The sequence below is a fragment of the Cydia amplana genome, chromosome 9 (assembly GCF_948474715.1).
Source record: "Cydia amplana chromosome 9, ilCydAmpl1.1, whole genome shotgun sequence".
NCBI lineage: Eukaryota > Metazoa > Arthropoda > Insecta > Lepidoptera > Tortricidae > Cydia > Cydia amplana.
In genome coordinates, this window is record NC_086077.1 from 1,437,711 (window position 1) to 1,450,592 (window position 12,882).

General features: G+C 41.9%; 1 protein-coding gene across 1 annotated transcript in view; it reads right to left on the reverse strand.

Moving 5' to 3' along the window:
• The window catches only part of LOC134650936 (lethal(2) giant larvae protein homolog 1), a 78,296-nt gene that overhangs the window by 27,140 nt on the left and 38,274 nt on the right, over positions 1-12,882 (reverse strand). The window contains exons 3-10 of the mRNA XM_063505890.1: positions 6,417-6,594; positions 5,662-5,908; positions 5,201-5,388; positions 4,693-4,872; positions 3,763-3,851; positions 3,114-3,233; positions 2,398-2,560; positions 1,183-1,375 (exon numbers count right to left, since the gene is read on the reverse strand). Coding sequence (XP_063361960.1) covers positions 1,183-1,375; positions 2,398-2,560; positions 3,114-3,233; positions 3,763-3,851; positions 4,693-4,872; positions 5,201-5,388; positions 5,662-5,908; positions 6,417-6,594 — 1,358 coding nt within the window. The remainder of the gene's footprint in view (positions 1-1,182; positions 1,376-2,397; positions 2,561-3,113; positions 3,234-3,762; positions 3,852-4,692; positions 4,873-5,200; positions 5,389-5,661; positions 5,909-6,416; positions 6,595-12,882) is intronic.

A 12,882-nucleotide genomic window follows, 5' to 3' on the forward strand; every position in this document is an offset into this window, starting at 1 on the left:
AGGATTCTATTTTGCGTAATTTCTGACACCCTTATGCCTTACAAAGGGTTAAAAGTCTTCTTTGGGTACTCGAAGAACTACAACTTAATAATATTACTCTTCGGTTTGCTGCTATCCTAGTATCATATCTGAACGGGGTCCCTTTGTTTCCCATAAGGTTTTAAGTCATAATGTATTGTTTGTCATATTATCATTGGTCATAAAACTGAAACCGTTAACTTTTCAGGATTTTCGTAAGGTTATCCTATAGATAGGTTAGGTTAGGTTTGTTTTATGGCAATCCTGAAGAGTGACGCGTTTCTGAACCAAATGAATTATGACTAACGAAAATGCGGGCGAACAATACATTATGATGATTAGGGCGATAAGACCGCCTGTTGTCTGCCTCTACATTTAATCAATTGTTCTTTTCTTCTGTTATTTTTTACTGAGGTGTGCGAATAAAGAGTAATCTATCTATGACTTAAAACTTTTAGGGAAACAATAGAAAACCTATCCGAACAGGTACCAACCAACGATATTATATAACCATAGATAGGTTATACTCATACTAGAGGAGCACAAAAAATACTTCCATATTTATGTCTGTGCCTACGAAGAAATCTGTTCTTTTGATTAATTTTCTCATTCCATCCATTGTCACACTCGTTGTTAAACATAAGGTCGTCTCTTTCTCTTTCGGTGTGCAGCTCGTTAGCACGTGCACATTTCTCGCTTGTCCAGCCGCGTCTAAAGGCAACTTGTCCAATTTGTCACAAGTTAAGCGCTTCAATTTTGGAACGGAACGCCTATAACGTATATATATATATATATATATATATATATATATATTTATTTAAATGTATGTATTAATATTTTTATGGATATATAATTGTTTCGTATATTTATACATGTATATGCCTTTGCACCTAATGCATCGCGTCGTATTTAGTTATGTTTCTAGGGTTAGCTACTTCTTTTAAGTCTCGCCGTCATGTACAGTTTATCTTAGTTTGACTACCATTTCATAATGTATCTCTCAGTTACTTAAAGGTTAGCTGGAAGAGATCCCTTAACGGGATAAGTTCGCCTTTGTACACATTTACTGGATTATCTCTGTGTTATGTACTTGTTTTGTGCAATAAAGTGTTTACTACTACTACTACTACTACGTATCTTGAGTTATAAATCATTGGTACCAACCTGAAAAGCTGAGCGGTGGTGTACTTGTATAGCGGCTTCATGGGCACGCCGGTGACGTCCCAGAAGCGCACGGAGCCGTCCTCGTGGCCGGTGAGCAGCAGCTGCCGCTCGGCGGGCGCCTCCGCGCCGGACAGCACGCCGCCCGAGATGGGCCACGCGCCCGGCGAGTATATGTTCTCGGTTTGCTGTTGCCCTGGTAACACATAACACAAATTCGAGAAAATGTGTTAACACATTCAGTGCCGAAAACCTACCGGGTATTTTATGATTTCGTTCCCAGGCCGGACGACCGGTAGTCGGGATCGTGGTACTACAGCTTTATATGACGAAATTTTTGTGGCCTGACGCGGATGTCTTATTTAGCTGGGTGGCAATAAATGTGTTAAATAAGGTTATACACACAAAGCAGGCACAATGCCCTAGGCAGGTACATTCGCCATCAGATATCAAAAGCATCTAATATTGAGACGTGAAAGTGCTTGTTCAAATACGTTAGAGCAACTTGATCGCTCGCTCGCTATGCCGACTATGACCACATATCCAACACTTGTAGCAGTAAACACTAACCGGCCGCCACGATGTTGTCGTACACGTTGGAAGCGACGTTGTCGACGAGCTGGGCTGTTGTTACGGCGGACGCGTGGATGGACACGAGGTATGGTAACCGTAGTGGCCGCTACAGTCACACAGGTGACCACATCTCCAGCACTAGTAGCAGTGAACACTCACCGGCCGCCACGATGTTGTCGTACACGTTGGAAGCGACGTTGTCGACGAGCTGGGCTGTTGTTACGGCGGACGCGTAGATGGACACGAGGTATGGTAACCGTAGTGGCCGCTACAGTCACACAGGTGACCACATCTCCAGCACTTGTAGCAGTGAACACTCACCGGCCGCCACGATGTTGTCGTACACGTTGGAGGCGACGTTGTCGACGAGCTGGGCTGTTGTTACGGCGGACGCGTGGATGGACACGAGGTATGGTAACCGTAGTGGCCGCTACAGTCACACAGGTGACCACATCTCCAGCACTAGTAGCAGTGAACACTCACCGGCCGCCACGATGTTGTCGTACACGTTGGAAGCGACGTTGTCGACGAGCTGGGCTGTTGTTACGGCGGACGCGTAGATGGACACGAGGTATGGTAACCGTAGTGGCCGCTACAGTCACACAGGTGACCACATCTCCAGCACTAGTAGCAGTGAACACTCACCGGCCGCCACGATGTTGTCGTACACGTTGGAGGCGACGTTGTCGACGAGCTGGGCTGTTGTTACGGCGGACGCGTGGATGGACACGAGGTATGGTAACCGTAATGGCCGCCAACGGGAGTCACATAAGTCGATGACTACCAACTCTTCCTCTGCTAGCACCACCTTGAAAAACGTACAATTATAAAACCTTGATGCTCTCTTTAAGGATGGGCATAGCTACATGTCTTTACGGCAACGAAATATCTCGTCATATTAAGAAAAAAAAAAAGATAACCATGAGGTCTATTCGAATAGACTTCTTCTTTTTAACTTGTAATGGATATGTTCTGTCAGCTATCTAAAGTGATACTTCTGGTCAGAGAAACTGATAACAAGAAAATACTATTCGAATAGACCTCTATGAGCCTTCCCACACAAAAATAATTAGATATAGAACGTTTTTCTCAAACTGCTTTTAAGTAACTCACTAAAGTTTTGTTCTGAAATCTGTAAAACTAATTTAGTTATAGCAAAGTGATGTGATTTTAATTTTTAACAAGCAGAAACGTCTGCGAACGATGCTATTAAGCTTAGAATAAATTTAAAAGTGGAAAAATTACTGTCTTGGGTGAGACTTGAACTTGATCCAGAGGCGGTGAGTTCAAGTCTCACCCAAGACAGTAATTTTTCCACTTTTAAATTTATTCTAAGTGATGTGATATTATAACAGACGTACCAAAGCAGCTGCAACTTGGTTGACAGTCTGCGCGAACAGCTGCGCCGGAGTGTCGGGCCGCTGCTCTTGTAGCGGCGCGCCATCTGGCGGCACTGCCGATGTTGTAAAGAAGTCTATTACCTGCAACATGGAAAACAAATTTTATATCACATCATATGAGAGGTGAGGGGCCTATTGTATAATAAAATACAAGCTATTAATGATTTTGTGTAAAGAAAATTCGAAGGAATATATGAAAGTCAAAGGAGTGTCAGAAACGTTAGAAGGGGAAATCCGTGATCGCTGCCTACCCTTCGGGAAACAGGCTTGTTTTTAGGGTTCCGTACCTCAAAAGGAAAAAACGGAACCCTTATAGGATCACTCGTGTGCCTGTCTGTCCGTCTGTCACAACCTAGTTTCTTGGAAACTACTGGTACTGGTTGGTGGTGACAGACGGACAGACAGACACACGAGTGATCCTATAAGAGGGTTCCGTTTTTTCCTTTTGAGGTACGGTATTGGTCCAGACCAATTAAGTTGAAATTCGGGACACATTGAAAAAAATACACATAATAGTTCTTTACCAATAGTCGTGAGTCGGACTTAATGTACGGAACCCTTGGAACGCGAGTCCGACTCGCACTTGGCCGGTTTTTTTTCTGGTACATACCCGACTAGTGAAATCGAATGCGACGTGTTTTTCTCCCTGCTGTACAGTTACTGTGTATTTGTCCGAATATGACGCTCTGGGCATGCCGCCTGGAAAAAATAAATCATTAGATTAGTTTTACATGCAAAATTAATTTAAAAATCTACGCGAAAAGCGAATTAAAATAATACAATAATAGTCGGTGTTTAATCCAAGTGTTAAATCAACATTCAAGGTCGCGATAAAATGCGATTTTATAAAAATTATAAAGAAATCGCAAATTGCGCCCTTTATTCTGTTCTCGTCTTTATCAGCGGTTTCTTTTGCTATATAAAAATGTTTTATTAAAACTTACCCGCATATATAGTAATCTCTTCCCCCGTGACACTAGTCCTGTTGAGGATCTTGCTGATGGCCTTGCACGGGTAGGGGCCGTAGGGCGTGACGGGTTCCTTTAGTGGTCGGTCACTGCCTTCCACCTCCCGCATGAAGTGTTAAACTTACCAGCATATATAGTAATCTCTTCCCCCGTGACACTAGTCCTGTTGAGGATCTTGCTGATGGCCTTGCAGGGGTAGGGGCCGTAGGGCGTGACGGGTTCCTTTAGTGGTCGGTCACTGCCTTCCACCTCCCGCATGTAGTGTTAAACTTACCAGCATATATAGTAATCTCTTCCCCCGTGACACTAGTCCTGTTGAGGATCTTGCTGATGGCCTTGCAGGGGTAGGGGCCGTAGGGCGTGACGGGTTCCTTTAGCGGTCGGTCGCTGCCTTCCACCTCCCGCATGTAGTGTTAAACTTACCAGCATATATAGTAATCTCTTCCCCCGTGACACTAGTCCTGTTGAGGATCTTGCTGATGGCCTTGCAGGGGTAGGGGCCGTAGGGCGTGACGGGTTCCTTTAGCGGTCGGTCGCTGCCTTCCACCTCCCGCATGTAGTGTTAAACTTACCAGCATATATAGTAATCTCTTCCCCCGTGACACTAGTCCTGTTGAGGATCTTGCTGATGGCCTTGCACGGGTAGGGGCCGTAGGGCGTGACGGGTTCCTTTAGTGGGCGGTCGCTGGCGCCGCCGCCGACCTCCCATGTGACGTATGAACCGTCGTTGTGGGATGATGTGAAGTGGTCACCTGAAAAAATAACGCACGAGAGCTTTATTACGCGTCTCCAAGAGAAGAGGGTATTGACTGGTACTAATTCTTCGTTAATTCTAACGTAAATTCTCTAGCGTATACGTGAGCGTAAGGGCAGAGTTCAGCCAGTCCCAAAGCATCATTAACCCTTTCTGTACCAGGCACGCGCAGGCAGGCAGGTAATTCACGCTAGCGCTTTTAGGTATGAGGTATAAGTTTATTGTCTTTTACCTTTCTCTTTATGGTTTATAAGCGGAAGATATTCTCATCCTCACCCATTCGACACTTTGTGATCTATTTAAAAAGAGAATCAATGTAAACTAACCGTCATCATTCCAGCACAAGCTCTCAAGCTGCTGGTTGGAGACGAACGTATGTGTGGGCGCAGAGTTGGTCCTGTCCCACAGCACCACCAGTCCTCTGCTGTAGCCGATAAGAATGCGAGCTGGCGTCTTTGGGTGTTCGCAAACGGCCTCTACTGCGCCTGGGTTCACTTTGAAGTCTTCTGGACAGCTGGAACAGATGGAGAAAGGATTAGTAACGAAAATTATGTCAAATCGCAGCCTTGATAAACGGAGACGCGCGTAAATACACAGTGTGTATGATTTGTGATCATATCACCCGTTTATCGCCTACTGCTGCGCATTGGCTCTAGTACGCCACTTGTCCTGGTCCTGAGCTGATCTCATCCAGAAGTAACCCTCAATCTTCAATGATTGTGATTAAGAAATAAAAACCTGATCTGCATATACTTTAAAATAAGTTGGATTTCCAACATATACTCACTTTTGCATAACAACCTCCTGATAAATAACATCTTCGTTGATGGCGAATGTGTTCAAGTCTATAGTATATATGTTCCCGCCCTCTGTGCCGAGAAGCACGTTCTTGCCTGAAGACTCGACGCATAGCGCCGAGACTTTCTTGTTCTTGCCCTCGAGGAGGTGGGACTTTAGCTCCACTAGGGATTTCTCTGTGATCTCCCATAAGTGGAGACTGTTGTCGTCGCATAAGGATATTAAGCGACCAGTGCCTGAAAACAGACATAATAAAAATAAGTCTTATAGGGCGAAGAAGATTAGGTATACCACAGGGATCACTAATCGGTTAGCCACTAATTGGTAACACAATATTAAGGATACAAATTAGGCTATTTGATTGATGCCTGATAAAATGTCAAGGGACCTCAAGAATATTCATTCACAAATTGTCAGAACTGTCAGGATCCTGAGCAACATTAGGATTGTGTTATGGGACAAATTGGTTTGACCAAAGCATTGTTCTCTGTTCTATTCATATTTATACAAATTAAAGTCTACGAGTGAGTGCTAAAGGACAGGGTACACGCGAGATCTGCATATGTTGCAGCCAGATCAGTAGAAGTGTCCTTCTTCTTCCGTGTCGAGGTTCCATTAAACAGTGGATGCCCAGAAAGCACCGATGCTGACAGCCCTGACCTGAGGGAGGCGACGGTCAGGGCTGAAGTGTCCTGCCGGATACAAACACCATACTCCTTGAAGCAGGAGTGTCGAGTGTCTCACCGGGTATGAAGTGTATGGCGGTGACGGCGGCGTCGGGGTTTGTGTGCTGTCCGTACAGCTCCACGCCGGGCCTCCCGTACACCTTCAGGGCGCCGCTGGCGGTGCCGAGGGCCGCGAGCCGCAGGAGAGGGTCCCATGCCAGGGCGGACGCTCTGTGTGGGAAGCCGTGTTGTACTGTCTGTGGACAAGAGAAATAAACATTTATTTACTGTCTACTGACACTTTGATCCGTGTTTCACTTTTATGTAATGCTAGATTTCACTATTTCTTGGATTGGGAAACGTACAAGGACTTAGGGCACTTAGGCAATACAGGGTAGGGTAGGGCAGGATATACGAGAAATAGGACATGATATATATCTTAACCTAAAGCGGATTATACTCATAATCGACAAAGTGGTTTGAGACGAGTCAAAATTCAGTGTACTTAAATACGTGGTTTGGGACGAGTCAAAATTCAGTGTACTTAAATACATAAACTATTAATAACGTCGTTATTGTAACTTCCGTTATATTTACATAGGCGTTTTATTATACATCTTGAGATTGTATTTCATTTCATTACTTCACGTTAATAAGAGACCCCGGGTCCTCGCGCCCCGCGCGGGGGCACAGCTGGGATTGACGCCAGGATGATGATGATGATGACGTTAATAAGAGACTGGACTCCTTTCATACTCATTCTTAAAAGTAATATAGACGTGCAACATTGACATAATGATGGGTCTTTCATCATAAACTAACATAAATAATCATTATAGCATCAAATTTCTTCAATGTCACCCTTATCATATCTCAAAATAAACACAAAGCAACAATGTTACAAAAACACAAACGCAGAGTCGATCTCGCGATAAGGTACCTTCTGACGAATGTCAATAGGGCGCTATTGGCATACAAAAGCCTTTTAAAATCGTTTTTATGGAGAAATAACAAAGTGATACATTTGGCTGGGGAGCGTCAGTTTTGGACAAGTGCTAACAACGCTAAAAGGCTGGCTATCGGAACGATAAAAAGCTCTTATTGTTGGCAACTTGACACTTCGAAACCCTCGTACAATGAACGTTTATGATGTATATCAGATGTGTGACTCAGCAGAGTTTTTGCCAGTCGATTTGAAACCTTAAACGGTGGCTATAAGGTTGGTAGCGGTGGAAGTTAGATTATAAGATAGATTCAGGTTCCGTCTAAAAGACGATAGCCTTACATTATGAAGACTTAATATTAGTACTGCTACTTAATTTTCTTTTAACTTTGTTGATAGTAGAGACCTTGGCAATGAAGCTAGAGCTCGTCGTAAGTTGTGTTTAATTAATGTTAATAAGTCTGTTGCGAGGAGGATATGAGCAGTACAATCATCATCAGTATCAAGGTCGGCTAATGAAGCTTGGGATCCTGAATTTGATATACGGCATTAGACTTGATGGTTACTATTTAAATTCTAACTCGCAGAGGAGCAAACTTTCATCAATGAGAACGCATTTTTTCTGTGGAAGTGTTTCCCTGTTATGTTTTGAATCTTTATCTACCTGTCAGGTATAAATCATCGAAAATACGACGAAACGTGCCGAGAAAAGATATGCACTGCCTTTTGCCCTTTGTCTCGTCTTGGCGGGGGCACGGCCGTGCCCCCAGATAAAGGCAATGTTTACCTACGGCTCGTTTTACACTACAACAAAAACTACATTTAATGCACAGACCATACAAACTACAGCTATAAACAATCTAAACAATGCAACAAAACAAGAACAATAAATTACAATGTCATTACCGCTCGGATCCAGTTCCGCAATTAACATGAATGGAGTATTTATATACATTATTAAATTAGCTCGGCTAATCTAACATACGGATGGTGATTCACCGTTTGCGGCTAACAATACTCTGTAACCTAAATTGTCTACGTCACTCAGGTACTTCCCATTTGTTTCATTTGTATAATTCTGGAGAATACAGTAATAATAGTTCAAAGTTCAAACATAATCGCGATACAATAAACAAGGGTCAAGCGATTACTTATAATCCAGTAGTAGGTAGTATTATTAGGTACTGAATTTTTCAAAAAGCCTATATTTACCATATATTTGCTTAATACGCTTCAACATATTTGATGGCAAGGAATTAGACCGGCTCCCTGCCGACACCGGCTCACATAGTAGCTACGGACCTCCTCCGGACCTGAATCGATTAGCTTGATAAAATGTTAATATTAAAAGCCAAACATATACACTCAAAACTATGTTTCGATTCCTTATGATTCCTCGTAATGCTTTAGTACATTACGTGTATAATGTAATGAATGATCAAGTAATTTGTATTTTCTCAAACATGCACTGAAATGTCGTCGCTCCGGGCGTTATATCAGGCTTCGAAGTATCACGTTTAGGGCGGAGCAACTCCAGAGAACTGTAAAGGAATTTCATACGAAATTGAAGGCCTAGGCCGGGAAGTAATTTTTTTTTAAATTCTAATGTAAACATGGAGTCTGTGTCCATAAACAGGCTAAACAGCCGAATTATATTTTTTTTTAAATATTTTTAGTGAATGAATGGTTATCGGACCAAAATATCCGTGTTAACGCATGTTATACACGAACGTACTGATATTAAGAATACGAATCTGTATGATTCAATGTGTTGATGAATAAATTTAAAATTTTGTCTATACGTAATTCATCAGAGACCATAGACAATATTTAAAATCCTCTGCATTTATTTTATTTATAGAAATTGAGATTCTTATTATCAGATTGTGTATAATGGCCCTAATAAGGTCTATTCGAACACACGCAAAATACGGACGACTTCCGTAAAAAAAAAACAATTATGGCGGGATTGGAAGGAAAATTAAAAAACTTTTGTTGTGAAGTTAGATTTTTATTATAAAGATTATAAATTTGTTTTTTTTTTTGAGTGGTGTATTTTTTTATTTCATTGCATGTTTGAGAAAAGCACTATACATGCCTAGCCGTGAAAAGGTCTTGCCGGCTTCGTATCACTATCCGGCCTCCCTACGGTCGGCCGGCTATACCTACTCACCCGGCAAGCCCTTCTTTCCCGGCGTCTGCAGTAATGTACTATTACCTAACTAATCCAGCAGATGACATGCTGACTCATCGCGCGTCTGTGTTATGCGTAACTACATCATTTGATAGTCACTATGTGTAACTTTAGTAAATACGTCATGTTGCGACAAACATGTACGAGGGGTGTTCAAAATATTCTCGGTATGAGAATGAAAACAAACAAGTACGAAAAGTTTGATATTTTTATTTTTCAATATACTCCCCCCCTATGTTCATACACTTAAAAGATCGATCAATTATTTTTTTTAATCCTGCATAAAAATATTTTTTATCTTTGGTGTAAAAATGCTCCTCCACTGCCGCCTTCAATGCTTCATCATCGGAAAATTTATTTCCACGCAGATCCTTTTTAAGATTGGGGAACAAAAAGAAGTCGCTGGGGGCTAAGTCCGGACTATACGGTGGGTGAGTAACAGTTTCAAACCCACATTCAACAATAGCTGCCTTGGCAATATGAGCAGTATGGACGGGGGCGTTGTCATGCAGAAGCATAACACCTTTGTTAACTTTCCTCGCCTCTTTTCTTTGATTGCATCCTTTAATTGACGTAGAATGTTAGCGTAGTACTGTCCTGTGATATTTACACCTTCTTCTTTATAATCGATCAGTAATACTCCTTCACAATCCCAAAATATCGTGGCCATGACCTTGCCAGCTGAAGGGATGACCTTGAACTTCTTGGGATGAGCTGAACCCTTAATGTGCCACTGCATGGACTCTTGTTTACTCTCTGGGTCATAATGATGAACCCAGGTTTCATCTCCAGTAACTATTCTTTGCAGCACCTCATCAGGATTTTCACCGCACAGGTCAATAAAATCGGAACAACAAGCTACACGCATGTCTTTTTGAAGCCGAGTCAGCATTCGCGGAACCCATCTTGCACTTACTTTTGACATATTAAGATGGTCATGGATAATATCATGTACGGTACCAATAGAGAGATTGGTTACTTGTGCTATAGATTTTACCTTCACTCGACCATCTTCCAATATAAGTTTTTCCACTTTATCAATATTTTCTTGTGAAGTAGCTACTACAGGCCGGCCAGGTCTAGGGTCGTCTTCAACACTCTCCCTTCCACGTTTAAACTCGCTTGACCACTTTTGAATGGTAGATAAAGAAGGAGCAGACTCACGGTAAACACAATCCATTTCCTCTTTTATGGTTTTTTGATTTTTACCCTGTTTTGTCAAGAATTTTATCACGCATCGATGTTCTAATTTAGTTAACATTGTCAATTCCCACATGATGTTCATGTTTGTTCAGCAATTGCAGAAAAACAAAAGAACATCTCGGTTCGAATTATACTTTTTTTTAATGTCAATGAATAAACCTTAGCGGCCAGTAACGAAAGAAATTTTAGAAGAGGTCGTAAGATATCAATACCGAGAATATTTTGAACGCCCCTCGTATTTGCCAGGTTGATTTCAAGGTCACAGTTAAAACTGTTACTATCGTCAAGACATTTTGTTTTTGTCGGTATAGTACGGCTCTTCTGAGGTGAACTTTTCGCTTCGAACCTTAATCTTTCAAACAAAGGCCATTGTCTCTATTATCGCAAAACCGCTTGCTCCCGACTTAGCACGTGCCAGTACAACATTCATATTGAAAAACAACCGGTATCGTCATAGTATTAAGGTTCAAATTTAATGTCACTGATATTCTAGATATTACGTTTTGGTAGTGTAGGACGATAAACCGCCCCGAGTCGGGAGCAAGCGGTTTTGCGATAATAGAGACAATGGCCTTTGTTTGAAAGATTAAGGTTTGAAGCGAAAAGTTCACCTCAGAAGAGCCGTACTATAGCTTAGTTTATTTGCGCCTAGGTAATAGGCTCTTGAAACTCTCGCGTTGCTCAAGATATTTTTTTTTAGAATTTCGCGCGTCAAATAAGTTTGCTTCCTTTTGCAAGTTTTTTATACCACGTCACGTCGGCAGCAGAAAAGCTTACAGCCCGCCTGATGGTAAGCGGTCACCATGCCCATGGACCCCTGCAACTATAGGGAAGATGCGCGTTGTCGACTCTTTAAAAAACTATACACCCCTTTGATGTAGAGCCTATACTGTAGTTTCTTAAACTGCACGGTAGTAATGGTCGGGCATTAAGGTTAAGGTGTGCGGGTGGTGGATGTGCAAAATAAGTACGTATATCCTGTAAATATGGGTTCCTTCACTAAAACAAATATGACATTGCGTACTAATATTCTTTGTTTGAAAATTCTGAATTTATCAGTCATGATACTCATGATTTTACCAAGGCAAATACTTAACACAGTAATTTCTAAGATTTGAAAAACGGGCTCGGCAAAATCAATGAATCCGAATTAAATCTGGCTGAGAACAGTATTTAACGGTGCGCGGAACCGGTTCAGCCGCAAATAGCTAAGGTCTAACCTGAATCTGTGCGAAGACGCTCCGAGGTCCTAGGCGATCTCTGTAGGCCTTAAGACGTTGCAGTAAGGTTCACGAGCAGTTCTTCATTTAAGACACTTCTAATTTGTTTTTGAAGAAATATTATGTGAATTATGTCGATTGGGGGTTGCCAACTAAACAATATGTTCAATTTAACTAAGTGTAGAAAAAATACTATTTGATGCTTATAACGATCGCTTTGCCTGTAGCTGTATCCCATAATACTCAATATCTGGGAGACCGAGCTTTGCTCGGTAAACATATAAAAACTCAAAAATTAGCGTTTTCCTAGAGATAAGACCTAGCTAGATCGATTTTTTGCCCCCGAAAACCCCCATATACGTTTCCGAGATCGCCGAAATATATATACATATAAATAAATAAATATGCAAGAATTGCTCGTTTAAAGGTATTAGATAAATTACCCTCGGTGGGCCTTTATGTTTTTACATAAATTTTTCGAATTGCCAGTTAGTTAACTCTATGCATATCACGGGTCGGGAAGATCTGTTTTAAACTACTGTCAATTTATTCTATCTATTTCTGGATACCATCCTAAACAGCTTTAATCTTTGTTCTCTAATTCAGTTGTAACACCAAGAGTAAGCTTGTCGAGTTATTCCTCTCTGCTGCTGGCTGTACTGTTAAATCACAGAAGTGACGCACAGCTTTGAGCTTTATAATCATCCCTTTAGGTTAATTATTGCCTGAGCCCGCAGATAGGTCAACGGTCACGGTCGTGCCGCCGCGGAATGTGCAATGATTCTGTTGTCGATTGTGGACCGCTCACTTCACCATCTAAGCCTAGTTTGTTGTGTAGAATAAAGCCAGGGTACATTATAGCTAACAAAACATTTGTATCTTATACAAATGTTTCTAGCATAATATTGTGTTCCACTGGTAGGCAAAGACCTCCCCCCTGTTCTTCCATTCGTCCCGGTTTTGTGCTACATCTGGCCAGTCTCTC